Below are 17,464 nucleotides of genomic sequence, written 5' to 3' on the forward strand. Positions count from 1 at the left end.
TATAAGAAAAAAATAGAAAAATATTGAACTATTAAAATTAAATTTTTTGTTTTTCTTTTAAATTAAATAAATAATTTAGATAAATAAACAAAGGAAACAAATGAAACTTTAATTTAGAAAATTTGAAATTAAAAGGAAGTCAATTAATGAAATTAATATGCATGTATTATTACATTTATTGTAATTATTACATTTAAATATTATGTGGAAATTAATAAAATGAAAAAAACCACAAAATGTCATGTGGAAAAAAAAATTAATTGAAAATAACCATAAAATGACATGTGGTCAAATAAATGAGAGTGTGACATGCGGCAAAAAGTCCTTTATTTATTAGGGGGGATTAAATAATATATGGAATATTTGAATTTAATAAAATAAAAAAATCATAAAATGACATGTGGAATAAAAATTAATTTAAAATAACCATAAAATTATATTTGGCAAAATGAATAAAAATGTGACATCTGGCAAAAAAAAGATATTTATTTATTAGAGTAGATTGAAAACAAATAATAAAACAACCAGTCAAATGTCATGCACCTTCTTTGTATTCTGCGATTTACCTCTTACAGTTACATGTTTAATGTGATCTAAATAGGCAATTTCCTGTTATTAAACACAAAATCATCATCCAGACAGATGATGAATCGGAAAATCAGCAAGATTCAACTACCATGACAATAAAAAAAATCCAGGTATCATCATTTTCATAAAGTAAAGCCACCAAATACAACGCCTTCACAATTCCTAATAAAACTAAATACAACACCATTCACAATTTCTACCAAAACTAATACATCAAATATCTAACAACAAAGAAGTTACAAGTTTTCATGAACACGTGTTCGATTGGACTCGACTGGACAAGCTTTTTGAAAACTACTTTTAGTGATGAGAACGACAATAGTATTCACGTCTTTTGCACAGATGAGAGATCAGGCGTGAATCCATTATCCCTGTCCCACCTTTTTGGGTTGGCCATCAATCTCAGTCTCAGTCTCAATCTTTGTCACAGTCCAATGCATGTCAAACACAGTACACACCTAATGTCATGGCCTAATTCTCTTGTTTCGTGCTTTCATTCTTATTGCATGTTTCCACGACCATAGGTTCACTATCACCACCAATAATACCAATAATAGATTCACGCACATCTTCATTTTCTTTAACTTCCTTTTTCTCCGAAGTATCTTCAACATTTTTATTCGAATCATTTTTCAAAACCAACCCCTCCACTTTCACAACATTGCCATTTTCTCCCTGTCCCGTTTTCGGCGACTTAGCCAAGGTGGAAACCGCAACACCATTTGTTTCCCGGGTCGGATTCACGGGGCCCACGGGTCCAAGATTTGAGCTATGATCAAGCGGGCGTGAGGCATTTGGTGAATGTAGGTCCCGAAAGTTGGTAGCATTTGTTTTAATGTGGATGGCGCCCTTTAACTGTTGCTTTAAAATAGCAGCGGCGGCTGATTGGGTGGCGATGCGGGCCCCGGCGGCAACCGCGGCGGCTTTCACCGGATCGGGGCCGTTAAGGAGAGACTTTGGTGGTGTTTTGGGGGAGATTTTAGGGAATGTTTTTGTTGAAGAGTCTTCACGGGTGCTAGTGGATGGAGTGTCAGGGGGTATGATATTGATAGGACGGATGGAAGTATTGGTGGTGATGCTTGATTTTGTCCTACCTGTCACGTTACGATTGGTGGAAATTAAATGAGTTAGCAAGAAATGAGGTCTTTCATTGTTTTCATCTTCCTATTAAACCATTATACCTTAAAAAATCGACCCAATTATTATAATGTCATTCTACTTACATTTCTTCATATTAAAAAGGAGTATATTTTAAGTATTTATATTTTGGTCACAATAATTTTGTATCTTCACAGGTTTGGTCCTTGTGTAGAAAATAACTTACAAAAACTGTCCCTTTATGTTACAGAAAAGGTCTCTGTGTAAAAATTTTGTAGTAAAAGTAAAACAGTCCATATGTTTAATACTTTCGTATGTTGGCAGGTTTGGTCCCTGTGTAGAAAATAAATTACAAAAATTGTCTCTGTATCAGAGCTATGTGTAGAAAAAGTCATACCAAGTGAAGAAGATGACTTTAAACTATCAACTCCAGGCTGATCAAGAGCCATGTTAAGTGCCCTTCTAGCTGCTAAATGTACCTCAGAAAGCTGTGATCCTGTCTTCACATTTGAGTTTTCTTTACGCTTTTTTATAATATTCCATCTCTGTAGATGTCAATCATTTTCATAATATTAGCACAAAAGTAACAGATTTTGACCTTCTTATGGAGTCAAACTGAAGATGTATATGTAGGAACTATGAAATCTTGGTAAACTTAAAGAGAAACAAACCTGAGAGAGCTGAGAAGCAGTTCTATCACCCTTAAAATCTCCTTTCAAGATATTTGCCCAATTTCCTTCACCACATTTCTGAACTGCAGCAAAAAGTTCCATATCTTCAGCTGCAGACCATGGTTTTCTTTTCCTCCTAGGTGGCAAATTCCCACTTCCTGAACAATTTGTTTCAACTCCTTCTGAAGATCCAACTACTGCAACTGGCTGTTTTTGAACAGAAACTGGAACTGTGATGTTTGTCCCTCTCATATTACTACCTACTTGTGAATTTTCAGAAAGATCTCCTGTTGACTTTCCGTTAGGTATGTTTATAGTCAATGGAGCCTCAATGGTCAACCCTTTTTCCAATCCAGAATCACATGTGGAGCCTGAAGCTATGAGTACCTGAAGCATTAAATCAGTTCAACAACACTTATGTTTAGGGTTTAGGGTTTGTAGTTAAATTGGAGCAACAGTTACTTATATAGTTATATAGCACCTGATTAAATGGAAGTATTCTCGGTTACCTTCACACATGCTGCAGCCTCCATTGAAGCTTCGTTGTTGACAGGTGGAGAAACTTCAAGCTCATATTCTAAATCGCTTTCATCATCCTGCAAATTGGAGTTTAATAAATATGTAAACTGAAAGATGGACGATGGAAAACATCTTATATCAGATGAGTGTTTTAAGAATAGATATACATACAAGATGCTTACCAGAGGTTTAGCTTCGTCTTCAAGGTTTTCAAGCATTGCATCACGATAAGCTAAATGACGCCAAAGCATTTGGTATTCCCTTGGATTTGTGATACCAGTCATGGTTCGTTTCACCATTGCATTCCAGTCTATTTTTGATTCTTCGAGTTGAGCCACTTCCTGAAGCAAAGCTAGGACTGTTGTAGCTGTGTACCTTCGAAACAATCACATCCAAAATGAACATTTATTCAACAAAAGAGCTTCCTTTGAGATGAATTCCTCCATTATAAGAGAGTACCCCAATGAAATAAGTGCGGATATGAGCGTTTGTTTCAAATCGTAACAAAGCAGCAATGAATCCGAATTTGTGTTCTTTCGCTAAAACCCTAATAAAAGAAGTAAAAAGGGAGAAAAGAAACCTTTGTAAGATGATGGATACATCTTCTTCGCTAATGGTGCCCTTCTTCTGCTTCTTGGATTCCTCACTCATTTGTGATTCCTGATTCATCTACTGAAATCGCATGAATTTCGCAGTATAAGGAAAAATCCCTTGAATTTTTTTGAGACCCTAATAATTGGGTTTTCTTGTTGTTCTTTGGGATTTAAGAAATTAACAAGGTATGCGATCGATTCGAGTTTCGGAGTGAAGAACCGGATGAAATCCAAAGGCAATCAATTGGATTCTAATGTAATGTGTAACGAGGAAACACATTGACTACGGAGTACAATCAGTCAAATCAAATCATACGTTTATAAGGTTAACGGTTGATTAAAAATTCATTATCCTTAAATAGAAAAGCAAACATTCCAAAGAATATAGAATTACCAAATTGATATTTAGGTGTTGTATCTCAAATAAAAAAAATAATAATAATAAAAAAAGTAGTTTATAAATCAGTTCATTGTATTTTTTTAACTTAAAAAAAGAATAATATATTGTAGGGAAATTAAGTAATTTAATAATTTTTTGATGGTTTTTTTTAAATACTCAATTTTATATTTTTTTGCAAAATAACTTTTTCCAGAATGGACTATTTTGAAGTCTACTTCATTCTAAATTGATCAGACCCGACCCAATCAACATGTTCCGGAATGATCATTCCAACATGTTTCGAGGAAAAAGTACATATCCTTTATTCCGGATTTTGTTCTAAAATATCTACGTATTTTTAAGATCTACACATTTCGGAATAACCATTGACCACTTCCCTCCGAGAGGCTTGGATCAAAGAACTCTTACCCTAAATCACACAAAATAAAACCATTGTAACGGCAAAATTACCACCTTTTCTGAATTTTTGCATCTATATCAATCATCTCTAGTTATCTCATATTTCAAGTATTACCAAATAATACTTCATAATGTACTTTTATTATGGTTATGACAGTTGGTAAAAAGATATACTTACTTAATTTTTAGGGTATGATATATTACTCCTAATTTATTTCAATGTCTAGGATATTAGGCTAAACTCATCGTATCACAGAGGACAATCTAACCTTAAGTAAAATTCAATGTTCTTATTTAATACACTTTGTGAAAATAATTATATTTATACATGATCTTTTATTTATAAAGTATCATTTAATCGTCTAATAATTCATTTAATCAATTAGAAATTTATTTATTTAGGTAACCCCACTTATATTTAATAATTGTCAATTCAACAATCACTTAACCGTTTTTTGGTAGCATCTGGATGATTCATATCTGAACGATGTAGAGACTTTTTTATGAATCTGTATCTGAACAATAAATTGATATTTGGTTAGGCATTTGAGTGTTTGTCTCTTAATGAGGAAAATGATAATTTTGACTTTTTAATTTTTTTTTTGCATACAGATTAAACATCCTACAAGATACAACATCCAAATTAGACAACATACAACAGCAAAATTTGTCATATATGGATCCTTAGATCATAATATTAAAAAAAATTATAACAATATATAATAATAAATTGGTTCAAACTTTTAGATTGATGGGTTTCGATTTGAACAAGTTGATTGTGAACAAAGTGTAACGCCTTGTTTCGAATAGTTTCCTAAGGCATATTTGGACCTATTTGGGTGTGGGTAATGTATTTTAGATGATTCGGGTGTTCGATTTGTGTTTTGGAGCCAATGGGGATATCGGTAAAGTGCTAGCTTTTTTTGGATTTTGGATTTTAGTTCGGGAAGTTTTAAGGTAAGGATGAGTTAATAGAAGTGTAGAGCTTCTTGTCACCTTTCTGTGGATATAAGGATCGTCAAATTCGGATTTAAAACGAATAAGATATGTCATTCAGAAGTTTGAATGATTAAGGGCCAGCCTAGTACGCGGGGCGTACTTGGGGAGTACGTTGGGCGTACTAGGCAAGGGGGTCGCGAGTCCTCCTTGGAGTATGTTGGGCGTACCAAAGTTACGCATGGCGTACTCTAGTCAGACCCAAACTCTAATTTAGGGTCTTGGACCCTGTTTAAGCTTCTTAACTCAACACTAAATCTTATGATCTTCAGCCTCCATCCCTTTAAGGCCTAGAATCGAAACCATATCATCCTTTGGTGTGGTTTTTGAGCTTTTGGTGGTATTTCATGCATTTTGTGATCTTTGAAAGAGAATGATCTTCTTGGAAAAGTGTGGGATTGCTTGGAGCTTTTGGATCCAACCTTTGTGCACCATGATCTATCTTCTGGAGGTATAAAGTCTCTATCTTGATGACTCTAGGTGTTAGATCTAGTTTAAGGAGTATTTTGGTTTCATTTTGGTCCTTAGAGTCATCCTTGTGAGTATGGGCTACTCCAAGAGCTTAGTATGATGGATCTTGACATGTGGGAGGTCCCTTGTTCATAAAATTGTCATCTTGATGAGTTGCGTTGGACCATGCATGAGTTTGGGTGCTTATTATGGTTTGTATTAAGTTTTTGGTCCCATTAACCCATGAAAAGGAAGTAAAGTTGCCAACTTTACGTGTTGAGACATCTCATTAGGATCATATCTAAGTTTGGAAGTCATTGTCTTAACCATTAAGAGCTTAATGTTTATTTTTGGGTCCCTGTTGAGTACGTTGGGCGTACGTGGAGGTACGTTTAACATAATATTAGATTTCTGCATCGTTCGTTTGTACCTTGTGCTTCGACGGTGAGTACGCGGGGCGTACTCCCCAACAAGTTGATTTTGGGCCTTTTTAAGGTATAGGCCTTGTTGGGCCATTGGACTTCTGACTTTCGGCCATGGATAGTCTGTGGGCTTTCTTAGTATTGGTCTCATGATGGTTTTGGGTCCAATCAGGAAGTTGGGTCATACTGGGCTTTGGGTTGCCATTTAGAGATTTGGGCTTTTGTGTTAATGGGTTGGATCTTGGTTTTGGGCCAAGTAAGAAAATGGTAAAAATAGTCTTTTACCCTTTAGGAAGTTGGATTATGGATTGGGCCTCAGATTTTGAGTTATCGGGTTAATTATTAATTAAGGTTGTATGTATTGTTAGTTGGTGAGAGGTTATCCGGTTCAGCAACCCGAGAAGTTAGTGGATTATCAGTGGTTTGAGGTGAGTCTTCCTTCGCAGTAGTCGTGGTTCGAAGGCACCAAGGTTGGCCCACTAGTTTGTGTTATAGTGCGATGATTGTCTTTGTGATAATTGTCAGTTATGCATGTATTTGCTTAATGACTTTGTGATTGTTGTTATGATATTATGTGGTAGTAGTAGGGATGAAATAGACCTGGTATCAGGTTGAAATAGACCAAAGGGGTAGGCCAGCACCCAGATATGTTTGGCATTATCCGGTTGAAATAGACCGAAGGGGTAGGCCAGCACCCACATATGCTTGGCAGTATCCGGTTGAAATAGACCGAAGGGGTAGGCCGGCACCCAGATATGATTGATAGTACGTTTGTTTAGTATATGGTATTTTGAAGAACTCACTAAGTTTCGTGCTTACAGTTTTCAGTTTATGTTTCATGTACTTTCAGTTTGAATGGAAAGAGCCTGGCTTGATCGCAGCGCATCCACCCATGCTTCCGCATTATGATGATTTTGGGATTGTACTCTGATAACTGTTTCTCCTTTAAAGTACTTTTGAATATATAGAAAAGGATAATGAATGTTTGGCTTAAAGATAATTAATGTTTTGTTTGAATTAAAAATGAAATTTTTACCTCATAATTTTTGGGACGTTTCAAGTTGGTATCAGAGCCTTGGTTTGAGGGATTCAGGCACGCTCTCAGGTATGTCTAAACTCAAACTGAGGGTTTGGTAAATTTTTCATAAAATAACTAGCTTATTAAAGGATTATCTAATAAAAGAAAGGGGTGTGGTGTGTGCAATCATCCGAACTCAAGTAAGTGATTCCCATAATACTCATATATGTTGTTATGTTATATGTTATGAGAATTGCATGCTAGATTAAGACTAAGGATATAGGAGAGATGCCTTTGTGTGCCTGCAGTATGAGCTTGTAGACTTGGATGCTAGTACCAATTAGTCAGTGATAGGATGGCATGTATAGGTTCTGCTTTGTGCTTTTAGGAGTTCCCATTAACTTCGGCTAACTAGTAAGTGAATATACTAAGTTACATATTATTAAGACTGGATAATTTCACAAGGTTAGGTTTTAACATTATTGCGCAGCTCTCGTTTGAGTCCAACCGTTGTAGTGTGAGACCTTTCATTCGAAGAATTATCTGGTGTCGGTGATATGTGTAACAACGTAAATTTCCAAAACAATTTTTCATTTTTAAATCATACTTTCAATCACACGATAATCACAAAACATAATGTATCCACTGTGTCATAATAAAACATGTCCCGGAATCTCAATAACATAAACTCTATAAGTGTGTACGGATCATGCCGGCGCCTTCCCGCGATCATCACTAGTACCTGAAACACATAATATAACAACTATAAGTATAAATGCTTAGTGAGTTCCCCAAGATACCACATACAACACATACGCCTTTCCAGGCCATAACTCTGTAGGATCTTCCGATCCATGTGTCTCAGGGGACTTCCGTCCCGAATCCCGGTAGACCTTCCGGTCCTACCCGTATCGACCTTCCGGTCCGTAACCACTTGACCTTCCGGTCCATATCATCTTGACCTTCCGGTCCATATCATCTTGACCTTCCGGTCCTTATCGTACATAACATACATAACACATACATATCACATAACAACATACAGCTCATACATCTCATAGCATATAAGACCTTCCGGTCACACATAGGTACCCTTCCAGGTACAGTATAGTGAGAAGACTCACCTCAATGAAGTCGAATAAACTTTCGTGCTCAACGTCCCTACTTAGCCTCCTCCTATTATTCAAATAGCATCCCCGATCAATATTCTCTCGTGATCTCATCTCTATAGATTGGGTAGAAGGCCATTCTACCCTTCCCTGAACTCTCTTGAATCAGTCTTGACCAGAACTCTAAGGTCAACAAAACTCAACGGTCAAACTTTGACCCGACTCGTCGAGTGCACAAGGGCGACTCGGCGAGTCCATGCGGGTCCTCTGAATCCTTTCAGCCTCTCTTGGCTCGTCGAGTCATCCTTCCACTCGACGGGTTACACCTGTCACGAATCGCGGGGCAACCCCGACTCGACTCGTCGAGTCCACTTATGGACTCGGCGAGTTGCTCCCATAACAACTCTCAAATAACCTTCTGAGGTCAGATCTGCTTCTCTAAACTATAGATCTGGCCTTCAAGTGCTCAAAGGTCACGTAAAGGTGCAACCTTTACGTGCATGCAACCCACATCAAGTCATAAATGGAGAAATAACTCTAAAAATGGCAACCTAGTCTCTAATCCTCCATGAACAAGCATAAAGCCGAATGGGAAAGGTTCTGTGGACCTCTATGGGTCCAGATCTGAGGTCTAACCCAGCAAGGGACCATAACCTCAACCTTTCAAGCCTAAAAAGGTTTATAGAAAACCCTAAATCCTAGATCTTAACCCAAAACAGAAGGGAAGTTCGATTTGATACCTCAATAGTGTAGATCTGAACTTGAAAACCCTGGATCCACAACTCCCTTGACCTCCTCTTGTTGGAAACTACTTCTCTTTTGCTAAAACATACAAGAAATGGTGAATTAGCCTTCCTCTTGCACCACAAACGTTCTCTTTCTCTCTCTAGGGTTTCTCAGGGGTGAAGTGGCCGCAATGGAGGCTATAAAGGCCTTTAAATAGGGCACAGGCCCCGAGAATTAGGGTTTCACTTAACAGTGCGGACTCGCCGAGTCCACGCATCGACTCGTCGAGTCCTTCATTAAATCAGACCAGAAATGCGCGATCCCACTCGGCGAGTCTGAGCGCCTACTCGCCGAGTCCCTCTCTAAAATTCAATATAAATACTTAAAATAAGATACCTGGGAATCCGGATGTTACAATTCTCCCCCACTAGAATCAGACTTCGCCCTCGAAGTCCTGCTCGGCAAACAACTCTGGATGTTGCTCCCGCATCTCCAACTCCGACTCCCATGTCAGCTCGGACCCTTTCCGATGTTGCCACTGGACCTGCACCAGGGACACTTCCTTGTTCCTCAGAACCTTGATCTTCCGATCCCGGATCGCGATTGGTCTCTCAGCATAATTCAGGCTCGCATCCACCTGAATATCCTCCAGCGGTACCACCGTCGGTTCGTCGGCTATACACTTCCTCAACTGAGACACGTGAAAGGTATCATGAATCTGTCTCAGCTCCTCAGGTAGCTCCAACCGATAAGCTACCCTGCCCACCCTCGCGGTCACCCTAAATGGCCCGATATACCGGGGCCCCAGCTTGCCCCTCTTCCTGAATCGGATCACTCCTTTCCAAGGAGACACTTTCAGGAGTACGAAGTCTCCCACTTGGAACTCAAGCTCGAATCGTCGCCTATCCGCATAACTCTTCTGACGACTCTGAGCCGTCAATAACCTCTGTCTAACCTGCTGCATCTGCTCTGTCGTCTGAAGCACTATCTCAGTGCTACCCATCACACGCTGTCCTACCTCTCCCCAGCAAATGGGAGTCCGACACCTCCTACCATACAACAACTCGAAGGGAGGCATACCAATACTCGAATGGTGGCTGTTGTTGTAGGAAAACTCAGCCAACGGCAAGTACGTGTCCCAACTTCCTCCGAAGTCTAACACACATGCTCGAAGCATGTCCTCGAGTGTCTGAATCGTCCGCTCACTCTGTCCGTCCGTCTGGGGGTGGTAGGCGGTACTGAAATGCAACCTCGTACCCAACTCCTCGTGGAACTTCTTCCAGAACCTGGAAGTGAAACGTACATCTCGATCTGACACAATCGAGATCGGTACTCCATGACGCGATACCACCTCCCTCACATACAACTCTGCCAACCTCTCAGCAGAAGAGCTCTCACTGATAGCAAGACAATGCGCGCTCTTCGTCAGCCGGTCGACGATCACCCAAATTGCATCGACACCCCTCGCGGTCCTCGGCAATTTGGTGATGAAATCCATGGAAATCTGTTCCCACTTCCACTGGGGAACCTCAAGCGGCTGCAACTTGCCATGCGGACGCTGGTGCTCGGCCTTAACCTTGCGACAGGTCAAGCACCTCTCGACAAACCACGCGACATCCCTTTTCATACAGGGCCACCAATAATCTTTCTTCAGGTCCAAATACATCTTAGTGGCCCCGGGATGGATCGAGAACCTCGATCTATGGGCCTCCTCCATCAGAATGGTACGTGCCCCGCCTGCATACGGCACCCAAATCCGACCTTGAAAGCTCATCAGCCCTCGACTACCGGTAACGAACTCGGACACCTGCCCGATCACCCGCTCCCTCTTGCGGTTCTCCGGTATCACGGCCTCTGCCTGGGCCTCCCGAATGGTGTCCAACACCGGAGTCATCACTGTCAGTCGCATGCAAATGTCTCGAATCGGGGCACTCTCCGCCCTACGGCTCAGGGCGTCAGCTACGATATTAGCTTTGCCCGGGTGGTACAGGATCTCACAATCGTAATCCTTTACCACGTCCAACCATCTCCTCTGGCGCATATTCAGATTGGGCTGATCCATCAAATACTTCAAGCTCTTGTGGTCCGTGTATATGGTACGCCGAACCCCATATAAATAATGACGCCATATCTTGAGGGCAAACACCACTGCCCCCAACTCCAGATCGTGGGTGGGATACCTCGTCTCATGAGGCTTCAGTTGCCTCGATGCATACGCTATCACATGCCCTCTCTGCATAAGCACCGCACCCAACCCTGATATCGATGCGTCACAATACACCACAAAATCCTCCATCCCTTCCGGAAGGGCTAACACAGGGGCTTCGCATAACTTCTGGCGAAGTGTCTCAAACGAGGTCTACTGCTCCGGACCCCATGAAAAAGCAACACCCTTCCGGGTCAACCTGGTGAGAGGCACGACGATCTTGGAGAAATCTCTGATAAATCTCCGATAGTAACTGGCCAATCCTAGGAAACTCCTGATCTCGGTGGGAGATCTCGGCACCTCCCAACTCATCACTGCCTCAATCTTGGCCGGATCGACCAAAATCCCATCCTGGTTGACGAGATGCCCCAAGAACTGGACCTCCCGTAACCAGAACTCGCACTTGGAGAATTTGGCATAAAGCCTCTCCGTCCCCAATACCCCGAGGATCTCTCTCAGATGCTCCTCGTGCTGCTCTCTAGATCTCGAATACACCAGCATATCGTCGATGAACACGATCACCGAACGATCCAACATCGGTCTACACACCCTGTTCATGAGATCCATGAACGTTGCTGGTGCATTGGTGAGCCCGAAAGGCATCACCACAAACTCGTAATGCCCATAACGAGTCCTGAACGCCGTCTTCTGGATATCCTCATCGCGCACTCTCATCTGATGATATCCAGACCTCAGATCAATCTTGGAGAACCAAGACGCTCCCTGCAACTGATCGAACAAATCGTCGATCCTCGGTAATGGGTAACGGTTCTTGACCGTCAACTTGTTCAACTCCCGGTAATCAATACACATCCGGTGTGAACCATCCTTTTGTTGGGTTTTGAGCATTCTAACACTCCTATGATGTACATGCAACCCTATAAACCTTGGATCTATGTTTTCTCTATTATACATGCAAATATTAACTATTCCAAGGTTTCATCCTAACTAGCATATTATGAAGCACCTATACTACAAAGTTCTAGTTAGATGACATACCTTTTGATGTAGCTTGATGTCTTCAAGCTTTAAGAGCTTATCCCCAATAGTGTGGAAGCCTCAAATGGAATCACAAATCACCAAAACACCTTGGAAGAACTTGAGAGAATATGTATGCACACTAAAATCGGCCCACTCTTATTTTCACACACTTATCCAATTTTGTGAGCCAAGGACCCCTTTATATATTATGGAGGATTAGGGTTACATCCATGTAAACCCTAATATCCATGACCTTTCATTTACATAGGATCCATGGGTTAAAAGCTCCATGGACCATCCATGAAAGCTTAGCCCAACCTAAATGAACTTGGCCCATTCCATATATATAAGAGTCCATATTTAATTAGTTCTTTTTGATCACTTAATTAATTCTAAATTAATTCTTGATCAATACTAATTAAATAATATGATTCCATATTAATATATTAGAACTTATAATATATTAATATAAATCATAAATATATTATTCTCAAAAGACTATCCATATAAATTGTGTCGGTGAAGTGCAACCCAAATGGACCATGCCGGGTCGGGTCAAGTACATACCAAATATAGTTATGGACTTAGACATTAATCCAACAGTCTCCCACTTGGATAAGTCTAAAACTATTATTGAGTATGACTTCAAAACCTAACTGGCAATCGTAGCTCTTAAAGCCGCTGTCGAACTCTAACCTTGTCAATAACTTGTCCATTAGATAAGGGATCATATATTCCTCCATTCTAGATATCATATGGACTGAGACATGGATTATAATCATTCTCTCTGTCCATTTGTTGTTTCCCGATTTTCGATTTATGATGACTGACTGATTGAACAAATCAAATCAGTCCTGGCTTGGCCAAGCACTCACATGTGTCATCGCTAAATCATCGAGGGGCCCACAGATATCGCTTTTATCCCGAAGGTAAAAGGAATGGATAAACTTCGACTCATATGGCTTGTTCTCATACTTGTTGAATCATACACAAAGGCACGTTTTATAACATCGAGTTACCAATGTGTTTTCGTGCAATCAATGTATAACCAACTCATAGTAACAACTCATATATCTAGGTTTTAAGAATATAAGATATTATCGTCTCATGATCACTCGTGATAAAATCCATGAAGTGATTCAAATGAGCGTAGGTTGAATCCAATACTCAGAACTTATGAGCACTCATGAGTGTTGTAGCACCACTTTGTCTACCAACTTGGACCTCTAAAAACCAACCCATGACAGTCTTGATTCATATCTACTTCCAACATATGACCGACTGTGGATGGTTTGAATAACTTAATCATTCAGGAAGAGCGACTTAGTTATTCTGGAAGTCAAAACATGCAAAGTGAAACACAAGAATAAATGAATCAAATATGGTATCAAACCCTATGAATATAAATAAACACTTTTATTTATCACCATACGGATTACTCATTATTCATTGTTTCGGTTTTATCAACTTTATACTTGAATTAAAAACACTAGTTGTCCCATGCTCCAAGCATGTACACTATGTTTTTCTTAAACAATAGCTTTGCCATACACCAAGTATGCACTCTATATTTGTCTATGATCCTTACTTTGTGAAATAAACCAATTGAACATAATTTCAATGATTATAATTTCACACTCCCAAATCCTTATCGAAAAATGTGAGAATTTCAAATTCCTATCATTTATCGAAATCTGTTTAGATTTTAAACTTATATGCACTGATCCTCTTGTAATGAATATGTACAAAGTCACAAAGACTTGTCAACAGTCATTATAAGGTATTCCAATGGAGATCCACTCCATGGAAACTAAGTCTCATATTCAAAGTACATTGCTTTGAACATGCTTCTTGCATTAAGTTTTCTAATCTTACACAGATAACTTCCACCTATGGAGACAAATCCATATTCTCATTTTGACTATCACTTCTGAACAAGAGATGCCTCTTTTCAGAATATGTCAATATGGTCTTTCCAGAATTAGCACTATACTGCCAACTGTCCCTGAGCAACCAATCTTTGGTAAACCTTAGATTGTCCTCGACAATTGCTTAATCATTTTAGTCATAACCAATTCTAGACCTTTTTCCCTTCTTAATGCCTCTGGGCATTTGGAAAATTTAGAAAGGACAAATATTATAGCACATGCAATCGATCCTGTACCCAAAGCAAATGGGACACGATTCATGATGTCTCACATAAAGACATGATTCTAGACCAGTCTTTTGCTACAATATTTTTATTTGCCATGTTTTCAAAATTTGACTATGAAAAGGGATGCCGTAATCATAATCGAATTTTGTGAACGCAATATATAGAATTTCCTTAAGTTGAACCAATCCAACATGAAATTCATATATATATTCTTGACTAAAGATGATTAAGGTCTCAATCTAAGCCTTTAGAACTGAAATGAAGTATATCCTCTCCCTTAATTATAGCAAAACAACTTTTTCAATCCCTGCAGCCTCACGGATTGAAACTTTTGTTTTCTATAATTAACATTGCTAACTTGCAACACTAACAATAATTATCATGCTCCCACTAACATGATGATTATTAGCATAACACTTATGCTCCCACTAGCTTTGACATGTACTCAGAAATCAGCTGGACTTCTAGAAATCAATACTTTATTGACTTTCTTACCAAAGTTCAGATTTCTGATACGAGATGCTTTGTTAAAACTTTATCAAAATCATACACCTTTCCTTAGATAGCATGCATGTGTGTCTAAACAATTTCAGAACTATGAAAAGGGATGTCGTAATCATAGTCTCAATTGTTTAGACCTTTTGCCATCTGCTTCAAATCTACTTGGTGGAAGTGTTTCCTCACCATCATTTTCATGAATCGGAGAGAAACCTTATGACCTTTAGATTTTATGGTGTATGTGTTCTTATCCATGTGAATCGTCAAAACCATAGTCACAAGACAAGGATAATGACAAATCCAAACTCATATGGACTGAACTTATGCAATCTTAACTTCTTGCCACCTGGCAGTACAGGGCCTGCCATTGCTTCCAAGTTGTTATGCAACCAATTGAGAACTTTCAGAACTCCTATGCAAAGCCAACTTTAACTGGAATGGGCACAGAATATGTCAACACGATAGGTTATAAACCTCAAGTCGTGTGCTAGTGAAGAACCTCAGGTTTTATTCTTGATTAGTTCTTGAAATTCTTTTTAGGATCTTTAAGACTCCCACTATCCTCTTGACATATAAGACTATCTTGCCAAATATTCAAGAGATAGTGCGGATTCTTTATCAAGACAAACACTTCACACAATTGGCCTTAGTTGGTCTTTGTTTTATCCAAAACATCACAACTTACCAATTTCAAATGTACAAGAGTAGGACACTTTTACTCTTACATTTGACAAGTGTTTTAAACCTTTCTTTAAGATATGTCACTCAAGTTACAATCTTGGAGTATGACTCTAAGAATTTTTTTGGAACGAAGTATGACTCATCTTCCTGATCTAACCATTTCAACAATTCATGACTCCTCTTCTTAGTCATAAGAATGCACTAAGATGACCTTTAGAGGACTAATTGTGATATGATTTCTAAATCATTAAGATGATCACAAACATGATACTAAAGTACTCTCCCATCTTTTCAGATTTGAGAAACTTTTATCTTTCTGCCTAATTTGATTCTTCCCATTCGTTCTGCCATACATTGAGACTTTTCCAATGTTTTAGAATTATACTTAAACTTGTAAGTATAACCATATTTACTAAACTTTAGTAAATCAAATAGTCTTAACGAGCTTTGTGATGGACATGACTAGTGCACAAGAATGTGTACTCGATCCCTTTAGTCCTTCACTTGACTCACACATCCATGTGAACAAGTAATTAGTCTTGATTTTCCAATGCTTGAAAGTTCTCATTCATCATACTATTCAACTTGCATGATTCCAAGTTTCGGTCCAATTGAAACTTGGGTGATGAGGAACTTTCCTGATTTGGTAAATTTAGACACTACCGCAAATGAAAGAATCAAATCTATTTTCCAATATTGCTGTCAGTGGAATCATATAAGCAACAATTTTCCACAAATGCCATTGTAAGGATACTTCAAATAAATAAAATTAAACAATTTTCTTTTATTTTAAAACTTTGCGGAAAAACTTATCCTTACAATCTACATGGAAAATTGTTGTTATCTATTCCTTAGCAATATATCATAACTTCTTAAGCAACTGCTCAAAATTCTGATGCGATCGAAATCCACCTTCGCGATCAGAATCAGCATATACTTCCTTTAAGATTTCTCTCTATTCTTTGATTCTTAAAACATCAACATGTGACCCAGTCACATCATGTAATGAGGATCTCAGAATAGAACTTAACAGAGTTAGATAATGGGCTCTACCTGATGTAGAGTCAAACTTATTGACTTTAACATCCTTAGGTAAATTTGGCAGCTTTGCAATCAACGCCCCTTCCTTTGGCAAAATAAACATATGGACCCTTTGGTAATGGGACTATCTCAGACTTAGTCTTTCTCTTTACCATTTGGTCAAACGGGTTGACTATGGCCAATCCCTTTCCATTGGGAAGAGAATGCTTTTTCTGGATTTCCAGTGTCACTATTGTCACTGTCCATAAAGTTTTTTGGGAAGTTGATCTTCTAATCAAATTTGCTTTACTATCGTTCCAAATCATTGCTGATTCAGCAACACCAAGCAAATAGATATGATCATTAAGGTTCATGTCATAGTCTGTTTCATAGTAGTCCCAAAGGAACTCACTATGTGACTTAGAAAGTGATTGAACATCCAACTTTCTCAAGACTTTGACACCCAACTCTCCCGGCTTGTCAATATGTGACTTCATCTCTAAGATGTGATCACACATAGACCTTGCTTGCCATTAGAGCTTGAGTGACCTTGAACTTGTGGGTTAGGGAGAATAATTGGAGGAGGTGGAGGAAGAGAAGTATGACTTCCATGAGCCAAACTCGGGAAGTCATATTCATTAGGAAAGCTTGGTTTGGGAAGATCATTGTTGTCTAAACCAGACATCAATAATGGGAGAAATTCACGTAAAGTTGATTTAAGTCCTTAATATAACACCCAATATGATATATTAAGGCTAGGACCCAACAAACTATTTTATAACTTGGAAGAGGGATGCCGTAATCCAAGCTATAAAATATTTGAAGGTAGGTGAATGACGATTCACCAATTTCCACCAAGATAAACGAAATGTATTATTAGGTTTTAATTGGTTTTGAAACTCCTAGATTCTTTTGAGATTCATTGAACTTTTCA

At 38.8% G+C, this 17,464-nt stretch overlaps 1 protein-coding gene across 1 annotated transcript; it reads right to left on the reverse strand.

Annotated features, from left to right (window-relative positions):
• Positions 1-684: 684 nt before the first annotated feature.
• LOC145138830 (uncharacterized) lies at positions 685-3,786 on the reverse strand. Its single transcript, XM_079072851.1, has 6 exons — positions 3,457-3,786; positions 3,059-3,251; positions 2,867-2,953; positions 2,358-2,744; positions 2,084-2,231; positions 685-1,682 (listed from the first exon to the last, which is right to left on the reverse strand). The coding sequence occupies exons 1-6, from the start codon at positions 3,543-3,545 to the stop codon at positions 1,060-1,062; spliced, it is 1,527 nt and encodes a 508-aa protein (XP_078928977.1). The 5' UTR covers positions 3,546-3,786; the 3' UTR covers positions 685-1,059.
• Positions 3,787-17,464: the final 13,678 nt, after the last annotated feature.

This window comes from Lactuca virosa, chromosome 9 (assembly GCF_052849685.1).
Source record: "Lactuca virosa cultivar CGN04683 chromosome 9, Lactuca_virosa_CGN04683_v6, whole genome shotgun sequence".
In the NCBI taxonomy this organism is placed as follows: Eukaryota; Viridiplantae; Streptophyta; class Magnoliopsida; order Asterales; family Asteraceae; genus Lactuca; species Lactuca virosa.